The sequence below is a fragment of the Bombus vancouverensis genome, chromosome 4 (genome assembly GCF_051014615.1).
Source record: "Bombus vancouverensis nearcticus chromosome 4, iyBomVanc1_principal, whole genome shotgun sequence".
Taxonomy (NCBI): Eukaryota; Metazoa; Arthropoda; class Insecta; order Hymenoptera; family Apidae; genus Bombus; species Bombus vancouverensis.
Window position 1 is genome coordinate 1,537,835 of NC_134914.1, and position 24,223 is coordinate 1,562,057.

The 24,223-nt window shown below is 32.0% G+C and overlaps 1 protein-coding gene across 4 annotated transcripts in view; it reads left to right on the forward strand.

The window, feature by feature from the left end:
- The window catches only part of Crag (DENN domain-containing protein Crag), a 42,542-nt gene that overhangs the window by 8,092 nt on the left and 10,227 nt on the right, over positions 1-24,223 (forward strand). For all 4 annotated transcript variants that reach the window (XM_033344198.2, XM_033344196.2, XM_076618234.1 and 1 more), the window contains 5 exons: positions 9,002-9,582; positions 9,649-9,886; positions 9,959-10,229; positions 20,357-20,448; positions 23,831-24,081. In XM_033344198.2, the coding sequence (XP_033200089.1) occupies positions 9,002-9,582; positions 9,649-9,886; positions 9,959-10,229; positions 20,357-20,448; positions 23,831-24,081 (1,433 nt within the window). The remainder of the gene's footprint in view (positions 1-9,001; positions 9,583-9,648; positions 9,887-9,958; positions 10,230-20,356; positions 20,449-23,830; positions 24,082-24,223) is intronic.

The window sequence follows — 24,223 nt, forward strand, 5'->3', positions numbered from 1 at the left end:
TTTATAGGAGAAATTCAGAAATTCAGCGAAAAGTAGGTTTGAGGAATTACCACTTCTAGCTGTTAAACGGCCAAATTAGAAACGAATTTCTTCGCTTGGTGAGTTTGGTGAAAAAAATGTATTTGCACAGCGAGAAAAGGAAATATCCTCGTACCATACCGTCCCGAGCAGCCTCCGCAGAAAAATGTGCGCACGGTTCGCTGCCAGACCACACATACACTGTCGGCCATAACTATTTCATATAAATTGTACGTTTTTCATTGTTTTCACTCTTCAGTTATACATATTATTATTTATTATCGATCTATTATACCATCTGTATCATATATTTCTTGTAACGTAAACACAAGGTAAAGAAAAATTTGTTAGAATTATCTAATAAATATAACAAATAGGTTTCCTAATATTTACGGCCGGTAGTGTAGACAAACTTTTTTTCAATTTTTTAACACAATGTAACAATTGTTTATAAAAAAACGCAATTTAAAAAAAGGAGAACGCTGTTTCCAATCCGAAAGAGGTTTATTTAGATCTCAGCAAAAACTTTCTTCCTATAATAAATATATTCATAAATTAAATATATGCATTGTACAATGTACAAATAAAATGAAACACAACTAAAAATTAAAACACTTACTAAACCGTATTTTATGTTTCCAATTTAAACTTTATTCGTGAATTTAAATAATTTTCATTTATTCATTACACAAACATTTAAATCATTTTTTACTATAATTGTTCATTGTCAAAATTCATATTGGTGAACATGTTTCCGATAAACAATACATATTTATTGGATATGTAAGATAGTCTCAAAAGATAATAAAAATTTTTATGATATGTTATAATTAACGTGTATTTGTGTTATTGGTTGTTTGACCAAATATGTTTATTATAGAAATAAAAGCAAGTTGAAGCATAATTTTAGCACTCAATTTTGCTAATAGGGAGGTATAGGATTGAAAATTGGTTTATCATATGCTCTTTCGGCAAACTGTCATTAAAGCATTGTTTCCTAAAATCGATTCAAGGGAACTTTCGATACTATTACCTGCTGTAATCTTTAAACATCTGTGAAAATACCTCAACTAAAAATTTCACTTTAAATCAGTCTTTTCTAACTGTTTTCCATTATATCTAGAATTTAAAGAATTTACATGGTAATTTAAAAATAATCCTTATGGTTAGTAGAGATGGAATTGCTAAATTTCGGATGTGATTCTACTAACTCAAATTTGCGAGTAGAAGAAAAAATTGCCGATCAGTAAAGATAACTTGATGCTTTGTTTTTCTTCATCTTTAAATCCTGTATTTGTCTTTTTGCCTCTTGAACTAGCACAGTACGCGTCGCTATCTCTGTGCAAGTTTTTGATTTGTTACAGTTTATGCGGTTATGGCTTTTAAAGAACGTAAGTTACCACAAGCTGTTATTTGAGAATTTTCCAGTGACACTTCTTGACAATCTTGAGTCTGTGTGCTTACATGGTGAGAATTAGTCGGATTAAGAAGAGATCGGTTATCTTCAACGTCGTGTTTTTCAATCTATCTCCTAATTTAGTGTTGTTAATGTTGCCCCGTAACATAATTAGTTATTTATATATTTATTAGTTATTTATTATATTATTAATATATATATATATACAGGGTGGTTGGTAACTGGTGGTACAAGCGGAAAGGGGATGATTCTACGTGAAAAAAGAAGTCGAAAATATAGGATAAAAATTTTTCGTTTGAGGCTTTGTTTTCGAGAAAATCGACTTTGAATTTTCGCTCGGTACGCGTGCACTTTATCGCGTCTCGTTATAACGGATCTCACTGTAGATCGTTGTCTCGATGGAAAAATTAAAAAAAATGTTTATTCTATATTTTCGACTTCTTTTTTCGCGTAGAATCACCCCCTTTCCGCTTGTACCACCAGTTACCAACCACCCTGTATATTAGTTATTAGTTATAGTAAGTATTTATAGCAGAGTTCCGTTCAGTCATAGTCAGAGTTGCTTTGGCAGTCGGGTCATATTGTTAGTATTATATATTGTTAGTAGTATAGTCTCGGAAATATCTACATTCCTAGGCTTTTGATCGTTGCAACTGTAACTAAACTAAACTGGCCATCGCGTATTAGATCATAGCTGGATCCAAGAGTCTTTCGGAATTATGTGTATCTTATTGTACATGAGTTGCCATCTGAACGCGATCTTAGCAGATTTGTTGAATAAGCGTCTTTGTAGGTGATTGAGTAGTTTGGCATCTGACTTTTACGTGTATGGAAGTTGTTACTACGTTTATATTTACTTAGTAATACTTTATTTGTAGTGACGAGGATCATCTGAACCGTGTTTAGCACGCTGTATTCGTCTGAAGGGTCATAGAAATAAAAGATTCCTGGAGCCTTTTTATATGAAATAGGAATTACGCGGTAGGCAAAATGTTAAATGTTCAGTATGTAAACAAGCTTATCGTTATATCATACTTACCTTGCTAATATCTACAAGAATCTGTAGTTTCTAAGGGTGTCAGAAGCGTTTCTACAGCTAGTTTGATCTTTCTAAATGTACCGAAAAGAATATCGGGATGTATGAGTTGAGGATGTGTTATGATATATTTACTATCCGCAACGGCATTCGATTAATTATTAGGGATTAGATTATTTATATCGTTAATATATTCGTTTAGAATATTGGTTAACTCTAACGTTAGTTTCTCAAACTCGATCTCATACTCGTTTTGGGCAATATATAATATATTTAATAAATTATAAAGTTTGATGTTGTTACTGTTGATAGAAGTTAGTTTGGAATTAAAGAAATTGACATATATTCTATATACCATGTTCTGTTTTATACATAACTGCCCTTAAGCAGCTGCAAATTTTGTGTTACATCCGTATCTTGGTAAGATGCTCTAGTATATATCTAAGTATGGTATGCTTGCTTCGTACGAGTTGCTTCCTGGAGGTGCTAGGCATTGGGTTTACTGGGTGGAAACATAATCTACCTTGGATGTATCTAATGAAGAATTCGCTAGTTTTAACCTGTTAACATGTATAAGTTCGGATTGATTATTTTTACTTAATATTTAACATTCTGAATGTATACCATGTCTCCGATTTGGTATTTTGGTACGCGTTTAATTATTTTATTGTCGTAGATTTCCTTGCGTTTCTCCTTTGCTATATGTATATGTTTTCCTTTCGCCTTTTCTATTTGGAATTAAAGATGATTCCTTAGGTCTCTTATGTAGTCTGTTCCTCCATTGCTTCATATGTTGCCGTATTATATGAAAGCGTGATTAATTTAATGAATACGTCCCAATTGATTCAATCCTGGTTTACGTAGTGTCTAAGCTATTCTTTTATTATATGGTGTGCTCTCTCGAGGTTGCTATTTGATGGGAGCCTATAAGTGATAGCCCGTGTTGATTTTATTTTCAGAACCTTTCCCAATTAGCTTCTCTCGAAACACGTAAATTGATAGGTACTCTTTCATGAGATTATCGTCTATTTTCTTGGTCGTGATATCCTGCAGAGTGATCAGTGTTGTGAGTTTCGTTAATTGGTCTTGTATCGATAAGATATAACGGATTCCCTTATTTGTTCTGGATAGTGAACTTATTAAGACACTGACGACTATTTGGTGTGCTGCCACTGCTGTATTTGTAATTTATAATTTCAATCCTTGTTTTGGTTTTATTCGTTCATGTTTGCTTTTTCTGTAAAATTGACAATGTAATATTTCTTCTGAGGTATATACTTTTCACATTAAGCATAATATCTCTTATTCTCACTACAGCTTTAAAAATTTTCGCGTGTCCATTTAGTGCAGATTCGTGTACCTGTTTCACGAATATCTCTCAGTCCATGGATATGGTTCTTCTGTAATTAAGTTGTCGTTAATGTCGGTGTCACTGAAAATAAAATCGATGATATTGTATAGATTCCTTGTTTGGCTTTTGATGGCTTTTTACGAGTTATAATTCTTTCAGTCTGTATTTCTTAGCCAGGCTGTTGGGTATTTGTCATCCTCTATCGTTGAATTTTAAAGGCTCAACTTTCGTTAATACAGCTGCGATGTGTTTAACGGATATTTATTCATGTGTATTAGTGCTACCAATGGTTTCTTGTTCAGTTGTTTGAATTTGCTGTACTTCGATTCCTGATTAAGTAGGAATTGTGTCACATATTTCTCTAAATCCATTATTTCTTCAAGCATGTTACTGATATCGCCTTCTCGTTCGCTGAGAATTTTAAGTGTTACCAATGAGATGGCACTTCTCCTATAGAAAGAATGCGAGGCAACGCATCAGCGTATATTAATCTTTCCTTTCTTGTACTCTATTCCATATTCGCATTCTTCCAGTTAAAGGCGTCATCGCATCAATCTTTAATTAGGGTTCTCGACGGTCATCAATCAAACTAGCGGTCTGTGATCGATAACAATTTTAAATTTTCGGACATACAGGTATGATCGGAAATATACACATACTCATATTGCGGAGTTATATATTTCGGCGTTATTCAGGATTCTGAACGCGTATATCTGATCCTATAGGTCCTTGGCTGAGTACCGCTCCAAGATGCATCGGTTGTTAGAAAAAATAACTTTTGAAATTCGCGATATTCTGGTACTGATTTCGTGATTAGTGCTGTTTCAAGTGATTGCAACGATATTTTCCGTAATTTTTTCCTATTTTCAATCGATAGTTTTCTTCAAGAACGTCATCGGTTTGGCTAATTTGTTAACGTCTTGAAAAAATTTTCATTAATAACCACAGTCTTAAGAATCATTTAACTTGCTTAGGATTACTAGGAGTTGGAAATTCTGTGATGGTCTTAACCTATTCCAGGTTTGGCTTCACGCCGCTTTCTGATATGACATGCCCGAGGTAGATCACTTCGGGCCGCGGATACATTTATCAGTCTGCAGTTTCAGGCTTGTCTTTTTCAACCGCTGTAATAGGTTCAATCAACTCGTGGTTTTTTTATTTTGTTCCTCGGGCGTTTTGCCGTATACGATTATGTCATTCAAATATACAGAGCATGTTTGATTGATCCTTATCAATTCAATGCACCATCCATCACGTTGAACTAGCGGGATCGTCTTCTAAAAGCCAAAAGCATTTAATTTGGCATTTGTCGATATTTGTAATGCTCATATGAAGCATACGAGTATTTCGGGTTCATGGGCATATGGTGGAATCCAGAGGTTAAGTCAAATACGGAGAAATATCTTGCCTTCCCTAACTGATGTAGAATCGTGTCTATGTTAGGTAATGAATCGACGTTCTGTTGCGGTTCTTCGTTAAGTTTTTGCAAATCATTCTTTTTTAGGTACCCCTCAGAAAGGAAAATTGTATAGGGAATCGCTAGGTTGGATATTGCCTTTATTGCTGACAGAATCGATAACATTTCCAGTCATAATCGAGAGTCAAAGGTCAGTCATAATAATTTGATTACAGTTGATTTTAATTCTTGGTTGTTGAGGGTCAACTTTATGATTATGGGATGCCGATTTCTGCAGAAAATAATTATTTCTGATTTTTGGTTAGAAAATTTGAATCCGGTAATCTGTGACATTTTCATAATTTGTTTAGTGTTCCTTGTAAGTATATTTCAGTGACGTGACCGTTCTTTCTTCTGCATATTATAGTTAAATCGCCGGTAAATAATAACTCTTTGTCTGGACTGGTAATTTCCTTAGCTTTAGAGGAGGAAAGAGCGTTGTTGGCTCTGATTTTGATAACTCCTATATGTAAGAAATTACTGATGAAAATTATCATATCATAAGTCATAAGCTTTTTCTATGTCGGGAGATACGACAGTCAGATGGTGTTGATTGGCATGTGCGTCGCGTGTTAATCTCCAGGTTTATTAAATTGCTATAGGTAGAGAAAATCACTTTGAAATTTGGAAATTAACAAATATTTTTCTAAGTCCTAACAGAATCTATAGTTAATGATATTTTCTGTTAATTTGCACATCGTATTAGTGAATGCAATCGGATACTTGTCTAGGCCAGTTGCAATTTTGGCTTTAAGATAGGAATGACTATGGCTTCCTTCCACCTGTTTGGGAATACATTGTGAATCCAGATACAGTTGAATAGGGAAAGCATGTAATCAAGGGCAGGTTGAAAAGAAGGATGTTTGCAATTCCATCATGCCTACGACTGGTATTGTTACATTTAGTTAAAAAAATATTCTAATTCAACGGTTCGAAGAGGCATATCCAGGGCAGATATGGTGGATGAGTCATGGTTTGTATCTGAGGAAGTCGATGGGTGTACTTTCTTTTTGTGATGTTGGAATTCCTTTCAGTACTTATCGCTAAAATTGTTTGAAATGTTGATCCTAACATGTCCGATATTTCATACGAATCTGTGGCAAGTGAGCTGTCTTCTTTAGTCAAGGCGGGCATTAGTGATTTAAAACTTTGATCGCTTTTATTTTTTTCCAAATTTCAATAATTAGAGAGGAGTAGTTCGTTTATTCGAAATATAGCTCTATATTCTATAAAATAGATAAGATTTATCAGAGATTTATGTGTTTTTATATCCATTGAAAGATGTTTGCAATTTTTAATAACTCGTTCCATCATGGATCATATTGGGTTTTTATATTACTGGAGTTTTCTGTTTTTGGAGTAGATAAGGCAGCTGTCTTTGTAATAATGTTTATGAGGTTTATAAATGTTTCGTTTATTAAATCAGCATTTGACAGATTTGGTTCCATATGTCGGGGAATTGAATTAAATATTCTGTCAAGGAACATTGCCCAGTTGATTTCTTAAAACTTCCATCTTGAGAGCTTGTGGAATTAGATGTCATAACTCAGATGATATTTTAGTGTTATCTTGATCGAGAAGTGGTCGCTATCGTACAGATCATTTACTACATTGCATGTGATATTTTGAGCAACTGAAGGGTTACATAGCGATAGGTCCATTGCATTAAAACAGCCAGATGCTGTGTTAAAGTGGATAGAATTATTGATGTCTAATAGAAAGTCTAAGTTGGCAGATTATGTCTCCTTCACGATGATAGTACCACATGTATCAGTTTTGTAAGAACCCTACAGAAGTTTATGGCTATTAAAACCAAGGATAATAAAGGGTTTCGGTAATTGGTTCATTAGGTGAATAACTTCGTGTTCATTTAGATGCTGGCTGTTTCATATATAGATGTTGTATATGTGTATTGTATATTTTATGGAAGATTTTGACGACTACAGCTGCAAACCTGAACGTGATTGTGATTTATTAGCTATAAATGTTGTCTTTCATGAATGTACCACCAACTGCTCTGCTCGATTGGCTGGGTGTGCGATTTTTAAAAAAGGTTTTGTAATTTTTGATCTTACTAAACACAACAATAAGGAAATAAAAAGAATTTATGGCCCCTTATCTATAAGTATAAAATATCCTTTGTGGCATTAATTCGATTAATTTGAGTCTTATTTTTCAAGTAATAAATGATATTTTACGTAAAAAATCTGCTAGTATCAATAAATCAGTTAGTGAATCTTTCTTTCTATCTCGTTCATATTTCTTGTTTCTTACTGTAATTTCAAGATCCACCAACTGAAACAAATGGCAGCATATACATACATAGGATTTCGACTGTTACATTAATTAGAGTGAGAAATATAAAGTATGAATAAGATAGGGACAAAGGTATCTCAGTTGTGTCATTGATACCAGTATATTTCGAGTGTAAAATTCTATCGTCTATAATTTGAAAAATAAGTCTCAGACGACATTTTTATGCATGAATAATTCTCGTTGTTTTAATGTCATGAACTAACCTTGTAAATATTAATGAAAATTTCCAAGAAAGGTGCACAATATGTTTAGATTTATTTTAACGCATTTTCGGTGTATCGAAACAGAATGTGAAATAGGTAATTTAAGTGTACATTGATTTACCACGGCATACACATTTATGATAAGTCAAGTTTTATGTAATATTTCGTTACTAAAAAATGATGAATAATCTAAAGTTACAATGCTACGATGTAATCAATATACTAATAATATATACATTTTTGTTGATTTTTCTCACTAACCCGTATGGTGCTTGTGACCCTAGCTCTAGCGCATTAATTATTTTTTTAAATATATAGATAAAAACAGAGCAATAGAATTTACGTTCATTTTACTTTTTCGTATAGTACTTTACTTTAATTACTAATTTGACTGCTAATACTTCAAAACATGACTATTTTATTTAAAAATCTATTTTATTTTAAAGAGTTTATTAATAACTATTTAAACATAAATGCTAAGAAACATTATAGAAACGTCTGTTATTCGAAACAACTAGTTGGAAAACATGCATTCTTAAAGATTTATAGAAAAAAAAAAATAAAGTAAGATCAGACATACGTTTATTGAGTTAAAGATATCCTTTTTATCGTGTTTATGCTTGATTAACTTGTAATATTGAAACACCTTTACATTAATTGATGCTTAGTTTATAAGTTATTAAATTCTTATGCGAATCATTTTACTTTCGTACTCTAGAATTATTATTAAATTATTCTAATTTATGAAAGGAAATGCGTACATTAAGCCGTGATGAAGCTTTAGTATAAGATATGAGATAATAGATTTCAGATATGTATAACATTTTTCAATCATATACATATATAATTGTTATTCTTGTTCTGAAAGCTAGTAATGAACGAAGGATCTTTTTAATAGGTTCCATTTAGAAATGCTAATTTTCATATAATGAAATAATATATATAATATATTACGAACAACTATTATAGAATCATTTTATGTTCAACTATTTAATCGGAGTGGCGGTTGCAGTAGAGGATGCGGTTATACGTTTAAATCACATTATGACTTTAACGAAGTAACATAATAAAATAGAATTTTGATAAAAATACATATATCATTTTTTTATAATTTATATAAAAATGGTCGCGCGCATTAAATAAATATAACGTTATAAGATTAATTCTAGAAAGAAAAATAAAGAACATTTTTCTCTTGTTTCAGTTGAACACGCGGAAATTGACTACCAACAATTAAAAATGAAAACGCAGAAGCAATCTGGAATATTTAAAAAGCTCACATTAGCTCAATTAGAAAAATTACAGTATACAAATCCTGCAACGCAATCTTTGAACATTAGTAAATCTATATGCATCTTATCACATTGGCCGTTTTTTGACACATTTGAGAAATTTTTAGTTTTCTTACATAGCATGTGTAATAGCAAACCGCAACAAGTTCCTATTGAGAAATATATAGCATATTTTTTGTATGATATACCATTTCCAAGTCCACAGAGACCGAGAATTCTTGTGCAGTTAAGTACTACGGACAGATTAATTTTGACTCAACCAGAAGATTTGGCGCTTCCTAGGTCTGGTGCCAGTTTTCGACAGTTACTGATAAATTTAGGATCCGATAATTGTTTGCTTATATTATTGTTAATCCTTACTGAACAAAAAATACTTGTACATTCGTTACGTCCTGATGTACTTACATCGGTGAGCGAAGCAATCGCTATGATACTATTTCCATTTAAATGGCAGTGCCCGTACATACCTTTGTGCCCTCTTGGATTGGCTGAAGTAATGTATTTTATTTTATCGGTTTAATGGTAAATGCCAAAGGTAATAACAAATCTTATATTTTAGGTTCTGCATGCTCCACTGCCGTTTTTAATAGGAGTAGATTCCAGATTTTTTGATTTATATGACCCTCCTTCTGATGTTAATTGTGTAAATTTGGACACAAATAATATAGCGATTTGTGATGATAAAAAATATTTAAATGTAAAACTGTTACCAAAGAAAGCAGCTAGACAGCTTAGAAATTGTTTAGAACATCTTTATTCGAAGTTGATTTCTTTGGGCAAAAGTTATTCAATGAAAGGTATGTTTAGTATTGTTGTGCTTGTTCTTTTTTTATCACAATATTTTCATCTTTAATGACTTTGTTTTTTAGACACAGAAGATGAAGAATTTAGTGTGGATAAAGAATTTCAGCAGAAGCGAAAAGAGCAGGCTTTGGAGCTCGAAATACAAGACGCTTTTCTAAGATTTACCGCCACTATACTCAAAGGTTATCGTGCTTTTTTACTACCAATTACCAAAGCGCCAACAGTTGGTTCCACAGACCCAACTAGTTTGTTCAATATACAAGCGTTTCTTAGAAGTCGGGACAAGGCTCATGCGAAATTTTATAGTATGTTAGTGAAAACGCAAATGTTTATAAGGTTTGTTTTTATTAATATTTCTTTTATATTATTTACAAAGTTTAACATAATAAATCATTTATTAATATCATATACGGCGATACTGCATATAAAAAATTCTTATGAAATAAGCAGATCATTGCTGTTATTTAAAGAATATTTTCGATTACTACGAATTTAAATTTTGAAATTCAACTTTTGTAGAACATCATAGATATAGATCGAGTCACTTTTTAATTTTTATAAAAAGTGTGCAATATTAACGGGTATATATGGTATTAAAATTGGCTTTCTAAAATATTCTACTCATTTAAGATATTCAAGTGATTTTGAATTATTTGTTTGTAATGTTTACTTTCTGTGTGAAAATTTTAAGAATCCATTTTGTAAGAAAATATTAAATCTATTAGCGTCTATTAGTCTTAAAGCTAACAGGTAGTCATACATGGGGTATTTATCATAATTGTCGCTGTGATTTTTTAAACACTTCTGATAATTTGACAACAGAATGTTACGAATAAAAATTAGTCATCGCTAAATCGATAACTAATAATAATATTGAAAATCTTCCAAGAATTTTTTATAAGAATACTTATTAATACAATATAAGTCAAATATAAAAGTTCATGTTTGTCGTATATTGCGTTAATAAAACGTTATGTATTCTTATTGCATTTCACAATAAGAAAGAAAACTTGACTGCTTAATAACGAAAGTCATGATACATTATGGCTTTCACGTAATCTTGAGTGCGAAAAATTTAGATACATCAAATATTAATATCAATATCACCATATGTACGTACATTGACATTTCTTGTTTCGCCAATTTCGTTTTGTATATGTAATAATTACATATTGAACACAGTTTACAGCCCAAAGTCTTGAACAATTTTAACGAACAATCTTATTGTAAAAGCGAGCCGTGAAAGCTTCAAATATTTTATTAAGAAATACATAAATTATTAATTTTGTTTGTTTTATTTTTTTATCGATTTATCTTTTTGAATAATAATTTTTCATCTCGACATCGAATCAAATCAATCTCAAACGGAGTATTCTTTCACTGTTCTTCGATTACGATATACTATACGTTAGAATTTTCAAGCCTTTTATACATATGTATTTAATATAGATTCCCATGGTTCATAACATATAGATCTAATAACCTAGGGAAGTTTATCTTGAGGATTATAATTGCAGAGTTATAGTTTGCAGAGTCCAGATTTCTGGCATCTAATATTCTACAGACAGAAATATGTATATGAAACTTTTTTAATTATATCTACATTGATTCATAGTACTGTTAATTGTATGATCAATAGTTTGCAATATCGTGCCGTTTCAAACTGAAATTAATGCTTTTAAACCTTTTACCGTTGACTTTAGTTTAATTTGTAAGATCTAAATTCATTGGTAAAATGAACGACTATTAGCAAATATCTCAACAATCAATGTTTCTCAGTAATCTTTGAAACATAATTTTTGATTTTATCCAGAAAGAAACGATTTTTTTACGAGTTTTCAGATTCATCAGATCAAATTAGTATAATTACTTTCGCATTTTACAAACACCAAGTTTGTTATTAATATACATAAATGCCGCTTTCATCATAAACCTGTCCATCGTTTTTTTAATAATAATCAATTTCAGAAATTTACTGAATTATTACTTCATGTTTTATTCAATATACATATTCAATATACATACATAAAATGTTCGATCAAAAATACTAAAAAGTATAAGGGATACTTCTACAAGCTGAAATAAAATAAAAATGGAGAATTAAAAAGAGTGTCTTTGAGGCTCTGTTTATTTCAACTTTTAAAAATCAAGCGAAAGATTCTATATCCGAACCGAATATAAGGCAACGGAATATTGGGCGATGGAGGCGCGATGATCTGTGGATACTTGAGAACTCAATGATACATGTCCGGCAGCTTAATTTGCATTTTGTTTAAGTCGTACAGAAGTGGACATTTGGTGCCATACACTCTCCACTTTTGTAGAATATTGTAGATTAAACATTAGATGTGTCTATTCACAGATATCTATAAGAGAAAATCGAAGTCTACCCTATGGAATTTTCGAATTGAGAGAATTAATGTCTCCTTCGGTCCACGAGTTTGTTTACATAATTAACAAGAATATGGTAATAAATGCAGCAAGATAATTATGGTAGTGTAATATTTCCGCATACTCATAAAAAAAAAGAAACAAAAGCAAGTACAGAAAAATAAATTAAACCGATATTACAGCTACAGTTAATTAGTTATAAATTAAGATATGATACATACAGAGTCTCCCATATCCAAACTATGTAATAAGAAAACAAAATCATTCCGAACAGTAGAATTTGTGGATAACAGGATAATCACTTTTGTAATATTAAATTTTATTTATTCAAATAGAAATCAAGAAAATGGCCATTTTCTTTCAGTAATTATAGGTCTTATATTTTTGGGCAGCTGAATTACATAAATTTTTTAACATAAGTATTTATATGTAACTAATGTTTTTTTATACCATTTAAACCTTTTTTTTAATGCATGGAATACTATGGAGCAAAAAAGCACAATCTTCAAAATCAAAAATTATCATTTTTATTTGCCGTTTGAGTTTGAGTAAAATTTCTACTTATGGCACCCTTATAACCCATAAAAGCACTAATCATCACGAAATTAAATACTTTAATCTCTTATATTTCGATTAGGAATATTTTTTTGTGAAATCTTGCATCTCGTATTTTAGTAAGCATGCTTTGCGAATATGAAAAGCACATCAGAAATATAATAATACGTATGATAATAGCGTTTGTAATTGAAAAAGATTTCTGTGTGTTACTAGTAGACAGTCTATTCGTGTAACAGGATGTACGAATATTAGGTATTCGGATAATGAAAGTTCAAATACAGGAGGCTCTATTGTATAATGAAAAACGAGAATTAAATTATTGCGTTGAATAGATCTTTCAATATTTCGCTTTTGTTATTGAAATGATGCTGCTCTTCCAAAGCTATTCTAGACCAAAAACAAAAGTCATGTTTGAGCAAAAGCGTAATCAATATAAAATTGGACATGCTGTTTATCAAATGTGTTCAGAAAGTACTCAAAGAATAAAGTAGTTTTGGGAGAACATAATCATTTTGACACCTGAATCTATTTTTAATTGTATATTAATTTATAGTTAATCAATTATAGTTTTAATATCGGTTTAATTTCTTTTCTGTAGCTTCCATATTTTTTCTTCTTTTTTCATTTTTTATTTCGTATGTCCACAAATACATATATATATATATACATTAAATTATGCAATAATTATTTTTTCTCTGATTGTTATGTACTTTGTGTTTCTTACCTTATTTTTTAATTATCTGAGAAAATTCGAGGACTGAAGGAGTCATTAATCTTCTTCACGCGGAAATTTCATAAGGTAAGCTATAATCTTCTCTTATGGATTTCTGTGACAGATGTGTGTACACAGATTTAACGTTTAATCTACAACTTGTTTTAGGAAATGTAGGTAGCATCGTGTATGACAATGTAATGGTATTTTTCTCTATTACTTACTTATGAGGTAAGATGTTGGATATGTTTCGTTTGAGGATTACTTGCTTAGATTGATCTGTATTCGTTCATGTAGGAAGCTGTCGGAGTTTAGAAATTTTGGTTGGTTTTTAAATATCAGTATCTAATAAACAAAGCCGGATCATAATTTTTTTATTCTTCATTTTTACCTTATTTCAATATACAACGGTTCGCATTAAATCTTTTATCACCTCCGTTCGAATAGTTTATATATATATATATATTTCTGCGAACTCGTGACTTTGGTAGATGATTGGTATCGCAAAGTTGACCTTGACCTTACATTTATAGGCTAAATTTCGTCGATCTTAGTATTCGTCATGAGGAATAAAAGTGTCAAAGGAACCATGACTCGCAAGTAAAACGTTCTCTTAAAACATGATCTTAAAGTTGCATTGCCTCCTATATTAACATTATTTACAATATGTGTACATTTCGCAATTAAATAGAAAATAGGTAGTGCCATGTCAATATTATCAACGAGAAAACAGGGAATTACTCCTTAGTACATAAGACAATCCATCCTAAATAAAGCGAAGCACCTAGTTTCATGATTTCCAAGTATATATTACAAAATTACTTGGTGTGTGAAAAACCCCTTCAGGCTTGACTTTCCGCCTATAATTGTCATAGATTGGAAGATCGTTACATCTTTCGATATCTGTCACTTGTTTCTGCATCAGCCGATTTCGATGAAGTTTTCAGCATGTAGGTACATAGATAGCTATATAACTGATATAAACGTACAAAATGAACTTTTAGAATTTGTATCGCAGGCAGAGATGAAAAGGTCGTAGAAACTTACTACATATTTTGTTTTCGATTTCGACCAGTTCCAATTTTTTCAAAATTTCTTTACACGTCATCTAATAAACTAATTCTTTTAACTTGTCAACCAAATTCAACTCGTTTGGTTGATTTTTAAAAAATGTTATTCTGTTTTAAAGGATATTGTAATATTAATATGAGCGAGTGTATTTATCTTGGTTTAATATCTTTTTGCCTCCATTGTACTGTCTACGTACTACCTACGTAATAACACGAAGGCTCATTGTACATTGAGGCACATGCAGGAAAACATAATATCCTATGCCTCCTCTTTTTCGTATAAATTGCAAAATTACAATTTTAATGAAATGTTTCGTTAAAGTAATATTCATTCATATAGTGCAAAATGCAAGGAACAGTTACGTTTTGCAGAAAATTACTTTGAGCGAAATCTTTAATGTCTTCAAATTTTTCCATTTTATGAAAATAATTTACAGCAAAATTTTAACAAGGGGTTCTCGTTTCTTATTGTTTCTTTGGCAGTTTGATTATTCCATATACAATGTTTTCATGATGTGTAATTTTTTAATCAGATACTATGCGTCAATGAGCAATTTTTAAACCTAAAACATCATATACATATGAAGCTGACGTTTAAAAATGATTTCCAACAAATAGTTATCTTTTACAAAAACGAGTGGTTCAAACACGACTTACATACAGCGTTCGATAAATTGTAGTACAATCGACAAGGAGGGTGATTGTGTACACAAAAGATAGGTAAAAAAAATATGAAAAATTTAAAGTGAAATTTTTCAGTTACTCTTCTAGTTTTTGAGAAAAATGATTTTGAATATAAAGATCATCATTAATCGAGTAAAAAATACAAAACATTTCGTATGTAATTATATCGCGAATTAAATGAAATTTTAGACCTTATTATTATTTAACAATGATATTCTAACATAGAAATCAGTTTGTTTCAATCAGGAAACTTTCTAAAGAACGGGGTGGCGGTGGTGGATGAATGGACTGAATGTTTCTTGAACATTGATGTTTATGTTGACGTAAGATATATTACAAATACAACTTTTAACACTAGAACTACTATACCAGTCAAAATGACTGGTTTTACAATCTGGTTTTGAAATTCCTACTTCATGTTATATCTTTTTTCCGCAATAATGTAATGATATAACGAATAATATAACGAATTTTATTTTGTTCTTTATGTATTCAAACTCAAAATAATTTCGTACCAAGGCTAGGTATACTAATACTAGTCAAAATGAGTGGTGCTTGTCATAGTGTAATAGGGTCGTGCAATCTGTTTACCGAACCCGAATTAATCAGTTTCCTGATTTTGTGCAACTTCCCACACGTTTTTAGAATTTTTACTACGTATCCTTCGATGGTATCAATTGTCAAGAAAATTCCGGATCGATCAGTAAATCAGTAGATCGCTAGATGCTAACGCTAGAAATACCACACTAGTCTCAGATGGATTAATAATACGAAAAATGTACTACATAACGTGAAATTCCTTTTGTAAGAAACTAATAAATCAATAAATAAAAAAATATTCTATGATCACGTATTTTTTAAAGACCAGTCGTTTTGACTGGTTTTGGTTAAATAGCTTCGTCTTAACTATCGATAGATCTAGTGTTAAATACACACAAGGTGATTCTCTCACTAGCGATCAACGAAGAATGCAAGAAACCTCCCTCCCCGTGTCGGTCCTGGTCGATTGTATTACAATTTACCGGACAGCCGGTATAAGTGATTATTACTACTTACACGCTGTAAATAAAAAGAGATTCAAATTTTGAACATGCATAATAGATACAAACAGCATTTGTATTCGGTTTATTTATTTTAGAATGTATGTATCTAAATTTCTCCCTAAGATTATACGTTGATTTTATATGGTGCCAAGCATTTTCAATCGATTGTTTTAATTGTTCAACGGATGTAATCTACCAATCCGAACTGGAATAATCCATTAAATTAGTCCCAGTCATCATTGGAAATTATGACGATCTGAAATTTCTCTTGGTCCACAATGATCTTCTATTACTTCTTGTTTGCATTGCTATGAATTGTATAGGCTCCTTCGTCTGCTAGATAATAATCCTCAATCGATAAATATATTATAAATAAAACCAGTTTTATATATATATATGTCGGAGATGAAAAGAACACCGGAGCCTTTGGAATTTTGGATAATCCCGCAACATTGTAACCTAGAGTCTACTATAGCTGTAATCAAACAATTGTAGTTATTCAACCCGATTGTAATTATTCGAGAATTGTGATAATGAGCTTGGGCTCGAGGCGACAGTCAGTCGCCGAACGTAGCCGCGGTCACGGGATGAACGCTTTGTCTAACAAAGGTATGGAGTAATTCTATAGCTCTCCTTAAAAGAAATATTCGTGGCGACACGCGACAGTAAACATTCCAACGGTTTCTGTCCTGTGGCTCGCCACACGCAGACCCTATTCTTCGAGTAAGATGATTGCCAGATGTCGATGCGTCTCCGCAGTACATGTTCGGCTAGCTCGAGGGCCCGTTATAAATCTTAAGGTTTAGTTAACTAAAGTCCTTCAAACAGACAAACAGTCTTTGTCCCAACTACGAGAAGATAGGGGAGACATATTTTTCAACGAGCGGCGTCTTCCACTAGCAACTTTCCCTCGAGGGCGGCTAGCATCTTTTTCTAACCACCGATATGGAGATTGACCAATTAGCAACGCCAATTTCCCTTACTTTCTGAACGAAGGCTTTTCTCGACGAATCCGATGATCTCGTGTCCTTAGACACACCCCATTATAGTTTTCCTCTGTGGCATGATCGGGACGGGAAAGACATTCTTTCTCTCGATCTCATTGATGAAAGGAGTAACTCTTTACGACCAGTGAATATCACGCATCCGACTTAGATTTTGTGAGTACGTTCATCTATCATCCCGTCGACCGCGGATTCGTTATTGAACCTAGGATCATTGTCATTAGTTTCTCGAGCACCTAACTACCGCGGTTACTTGTCCGGTTCTATAATAATCGTATTTGCACTAGTCAATGTCTTCTCCATTGCATAACGACAACGTGTAACCCAAACGAAGATTCGTTTCACGCCCCTAACCCTAATTCTAATGTAAACCCGACATATATATATATATATACATATACTATATACTACATATACATATAGCATATATGTATATATGATTAATGAAATTTTAACGTTTTTTTTCTAACAGAACTGTTAAGTTGCGACCTTTCGTTCCTTTGAGACTTTTAATCGTCACGACTAGTAGAATATGATGCAGTAAAAAAATTGAAATTGAATTTCAAGATCAAAGCCAATTTCGCGACTACTTTTTGGCACATTTCCGATGCTGAGATAACTTTTTTATACCCTGTACGTACAATGGCAAGCACATACATAGGAAAAGAATTTTATCAATATAAATATAAGACATCGTTCTAAAGAAGCGATTAAGATTTTTCTTTTTTTCGTTGCATACGTTAAAATCGGTTAAAAGCGCCTGTAATTCGTAAGCTCTACTTCTTATGGCGCGAAGCTTTTATAACAAACTCCGTTCAATTGTTAGTAAAAAGTAACAAATTTAAAATAAAAGAGATATTTGGAAAATAGCTAAATGAGGAAACACGTGAAAAATAGTTTATTTTATAATATAAACAACTTATTTACTATAGATAACTATTGTAATATTTCGTTGGGTCACCTTTTTTTATATGAACTCAGCACAGCGACGAGGTATGAAATCAATGAAACAAACGAAATGTTCCAAGCATTCTTGATTTCTTTATATTAGTTGTTTATACATTTGACCTTTTTCGCTTTAATTTCTGCTTTTTTTTATTAATTAATAAATTAATTAATTAATAAATATTGGATTTTAATGGGCCAACTGTTAAGCTAGCCGACACACAACATTAACATTATCCCTCCAACTGTTAGTTCCTACAAATTCGTTTCGCCTTTTGGGACATATGCTTGGAATCGTTGCCAACCTGGAATTCAGTCGTTTTTATGTATTCTTAAATGAAAAGAATTAAATATTTATCCAAGATATTTACATACATAGAGATGCTAGTTTATAATACTACTAATATGGTAAATTGCACCAGAACCATTTGTATTCATTCATTCCAGCGTAGACAATTACAGAACCACCTCTTTCTTTAACAGTGGATTTCAAATTCGCTCTATGTTTTTCGTAACTTTTTCCATTTCATATAAAACGAGTATGGCGAATTTTAATGTAATTACATTAGTCCATTATTTTTTAATCCAGAGAAGATGTTCTTTAATGGGAGCTAGTCTCCTCGCCTTATGATTCTTTCGATTTATAAAAAGTTACTCTTAAACGAAATTCAATCAGACATCGCCGCGAACAGTATAGACATTAATTTGTGTGCTCATTCGTGTTTAAATTTTGTCGGACGATGTACCGTTTTGTTCAATCGTGGCGTTATTCTCCGTGGGCTTTTCGTTTCGTTATTTACATTTACGTTAACTTCTATCTGTTTCAATGGACGGTTTGATGGACAGCATTAATCGAAACTTTAATGCATTCTGAAATTTGATAAACCAATTTTTCGTTTTTAAGATGGAGAATTTCTAGGCGCTGCGCTGTGTGCGTGTAATATATTTTCCATGATTCGTTTCTATCTGCAAAAACTAATATTCCTAACTACATTTTACAAATACAATGCTTATCTATATATGATAATCAAATGAACTTAGCGAAACACATGTATACTCTAGAAATAAAGGATTAAGTTTTTCTTTGTTTAAAATTTTATATTTTTTTTTTACTAATAGTTAAACGGATCAGATATCAAAATTTTATGCCGCAGTAGAGCTTAAGAATTATACTTTTAACGCGTGCAAAGAGAAAAATGAAAATCTCAGCCGCAACTTGCGAACCATGTACAATGTTATGTATATATTGGCAAAAGTGTTTCCCAATTTATATATATTTATGATTGTCACTGTATATTGTTAATGACCTTATTTTCTTGATTTCTATAAAACTTATCGGATGTTCGGAAGTTAGTAATTTTTTATCGAAAAGAATAAAAGAATTATTATTAGATAACACACAGAATATGAAAAAAGCAAGTGTATATATGCTATGACATATAACACGGTAGGTGATTTTGTACCTCTATATCTGCGGAGATTTGTTAAAAAAATTTACTGTAAAATAGTCATTAATTTTGAAAGTAAATTTATTAATTGCGTCATATTCTATTCACCAAGAGAGTACACAATTCTACTTTCAATTTTGATGTCAAACACATGATGATTATTGTGAGCTTTTCTGAATTTCTTTCACAGAAATTTTATCAATATCATTGTGCATATTGTTTTGTTTTATTGTTAGTAATTATTAGTAAGAAAGCATGCTGTGCCTGTGTTGTGTTGTAGTAATGTTTCAAAAAATCTCCATTTGGAATGATGTAGAACGTTCGTACATCGCTATTATTTAATTACTATCAATAAGTAATGTAATAAGAATTAATTTCACGTTCGGTGATTATTACCTATAGATCATATGCTAGTTAAAAATAATGTTTTATTATGTGGATTGAGTGATACTTTTATCCTCATACATAATACCGATACATTCAATCTACATACAATGTGCATTATTTTCATTTCACTATCAAGAAGTTTTGAAGTTTGACTACATACATATATTATGGACTATAAATATTATTTTTGCAATATATTATTGTGTTTGATATTTTTTTAGATTTATAGAAGAAAGGAGTTTTGTATCTGATATGGACATGGCGGGTTTAGCATTTTTTGACGAATGTACCGAACGCATCGAAGAAGAAAATGGTGAGAATACACACGTATTTTGTAATAGTTTTCATTAGAATAGATGTTGTTCTATAAAAAATTATTATGTATACGAGTTTGATATAATTGATATAATTAGAGTGATATTAATAATTGGGCTATTTGGTCATTTTACACCAAATCGGTTACTCTTTGACGTCGCTATCAGACATTTTTTCAAAGTGGAAGTTCTCACGTATGTAAATAAAATCATATTACTCTGAAAAATTAATTTTATAACATTGAAAGTTATAAATATATTCTCAGTTTGTAAATTCCTCTTTGCAAAAATATGGTCATACTTTTCGATGTTTCATCTACCGTTTTTAAAATGGGATTTCTTAAACGAATGCTGCAGTGAGTTCCTAAAGGATGGGTGCGCCTCGTTTTACATATATTTTATCGTAAAACTGATCAGCACTTCAAGTATAGCATTTTTCATGAACGCAGCAAGTAATTAGAGATATGTTGATAGTCATAACGATCTAGAGACTTGATAGGGCACGTATGATATGAATTGAAAATTAGCTCATCCTTTGAAGTGTATCTACAAAATTTATCTATTTGTAAAGAGAAGCTATTATAATTCGCTTTTAACTTATATTCTGCAAGCTGAAATTTTGTGACTCATCATTGAATTGCTAATTACTAACTGCTATTATAGATGTTGATCCCAAACAATTGACACGAATGCTTAGGTGCGTGTGGAACGCATACGGTCCTAGCTACTGTTAGATTAGTTGGTAATCTTACGTAACCCTTCCTTTTATGACTTCACTATATCCCTTTCATCAAGTATGAATGCATCGCGCGAAGAGCCCTTATGCAATCACGAGTAGTCGCCAGCGATCACTAATTTCAAAAAATATAATATGTACGAGCTTTCATCAGCGAGTTGTCGGGCCGCATTGTGTTGGCAACCACGAACACATGAACGAAACACGGATGACTAGTTGTTCGCTACATTCGCATTAGGAACAATTTTTGCGCAGGTCGGACACGTAAAAATAGTATTTTTTATTCAGAAACGTACGAAAGGGGGCATAAAGCTCTCGTTGACAAAACTTATAATACGATCGCAGAGAAAGGCTATTTTAGTTACAAATTTTAAAACATTAGCGGTAATGAAAACATTAATTTCTTTAAAATTTTTAATGTATAAGTTATCTTACATTTTCCTATATCTTGAAGAAATTCAGAGAATATTTGTTTTTTATTGCGTTCTTGTGCCTAATATTTCATTTCTCTCACATTTCATTCTTCAAGATTAGAACCTATACCATTTACAACATTGTCCTACACCACAATACATCCGTTCACGAAGTCAACAATTTTGCTCCGCACGAATTGATTTTAGAAAAACGAGCATGATTTCTAGCCCGTTTGCTGATCAAGAATTGGAAACCTACGGAAATTCGTGGAACCTATCGAATCGCGAGAATGACTGAAATCCGAAATTTTCCAACAGATTATTTAAATACGCCAAAGGAATGCACGATCCTCTCAGTTCAAAATTGGAGATTACGTTCTATATATTGGAGCAACCAAGAAGTAAATTAGGTCGTCATTATATTGGAGTCTATGAAATAATCGATTTAAAAAACTTAAACAACGTGATACTCTGAATGAGACACAATACATTTGTCACAAAAGTACTAAGATAAATTAAAAATCGCATACACGGATTAACACTGAAAGCATCAGCTTGAAACCTGGTCTCATCGCAGTTGCAAATTGAACCAAAACTCGCGTATAGGACACCATCAGGAACCCACAACCGAATTGCCAATTAATATGTGTACCCTAACGATAAGTCTCACATATAGATACATAAAACAAACACTGCATCGTAATAAACGATGTTTCATCTAAAAGAGGAGATGTTACGTTCGTGTCACATAATTTCGAGAGCTGTGCTGGTATCCAATATTTCGGTTTCAGGTCGAATCGGGAATTCTATTATACTTGTGATCAGGCTGGGATCTCGACAGATTTTCAGACGATGTTCAGATAAACCGCAATTTCGTATTTTTTATTGTAGTCAAATGTGAAAATCGTTCTAAATTTAAAAGCTAAAAAGTGCATTATCTGATTGTAAAACTAAGAATTAGCGTCATACTTATGTGTTGAGAAACGTTTGCAATCCCGATTCGACCCAGTCCGCGGCTTGGGTATTCGCGCCCCTAATAATTTCCTTATTTGGAGATTGTATGCTTGGCTTGGATCTCGGAAGACTCACACCCGAAACTAGAATCTTTTCCATGAAAATCCTATGTAGTGGAAAGATTTCTTCTATCTTCATAGCTCCTTTTACTCTAATTTTTGGGTATAAAAAGCGGTGCAACGAGGATTAAATTGGTTCAGTTAGACAAGAGACTATGTACGAGGTGATTCTGCGAGATCACGTATACAAGTCCTAGTTGAAGTTACTTCAGCACTATACAATACGTCATGCTGCTGTTAGCCATTATTCTAGAGTACTTTTTGGCTCCCACTTTCTCGTTTGTCTGTAAATCGGGAAGGATTAGATTCTTGCTTCGTCAAAATCGAAACTAAACAAAACTTCAAGTTGATATTCTTATTTGATTCCTTACTTCGTGACAATTACACTGAACACTTGTAGGTCCCGGTTTTCAGGATATGTACAATATTCTTTACCATATGCATAACGTTCTGTTCAATACGGTCCAGAGGACCCACCTTTGCCGCTAGAGATGTACCGATTAGTTAGCGTTACGAGCGATACGATATTAATATTTCCTTAGCGTTAACTATATATTGAGTTGATTTGTCGGCATATCACCTTCCTAGGGCTTCTGGTATTAGCCAGACATTGTTTCATCATGGCATCTACTTTTTTTCGGCAACCGATGTAATTAACAACGTTGGATTTATTGTACTAACAAACTCCATAATTTAAGAGTATCCCGGCTACGTAGTCGCCCCTTCCGACTCTTAACGTCGATATGAATATATCTTTCTCAATAAACCTATATATTTTTATCATCTTCAGCTTGTCATTCATATTCGAAGAAAAGTTCAATACGGTACACAAATTGTGTTTGAATAATATATAATGATACAGACAATTATTTGTATAGTGTAAACAGCGAAGTAATTCAGCCGTTTTCAAAATGCCAATTGCTTTTCCATGGTTTTAAAATTGGAGTTGACTAAAAAGTTATTTGTACAGAATTATACTTAGGGTTAGTTGATTTTTTTGAGTTTACTGATATTTTACTTATTTAATATATATTTATTTTCCATATTTGTCGTATTTATTAGTTTTGTACCAAGTAAGCCAACCTTTACAGTATTGTGTAAGACTAGAAATTAACTAATTCTTTGCAACATGTCTCGTAATTCTGAATATATATTTTAGTGCCTCTTTTGGAACTGGATGAATCTCAGCACAGCGAACGGACAGTATTTATACCTCCGCCTGAAGCTGGCCCAAATCAATCGCCGATAGTATATCGTACATTTAAACTAAATCCTGATTTAATAAGACCGCAAAAGAATTTCAACATAGGAAATCCGAATTTAAGTGCCTTCGGAATAGTACCAGGAAGTCCTATGGCACGTAGAACCAAGCATGAAATTAAAGTAGCACAAAGAATGGCGCGCAAACAAGTAAATATACATTTTTTAATTGTTATAGTTTTCAATATATTTTCAAACGTTAAACAAAATTAAATGAAAACTCAGTTTCTATATACATATATCTAACATTTATTTTTAACGTCATAAAAGAGAAAATATGAATTGTGTGACT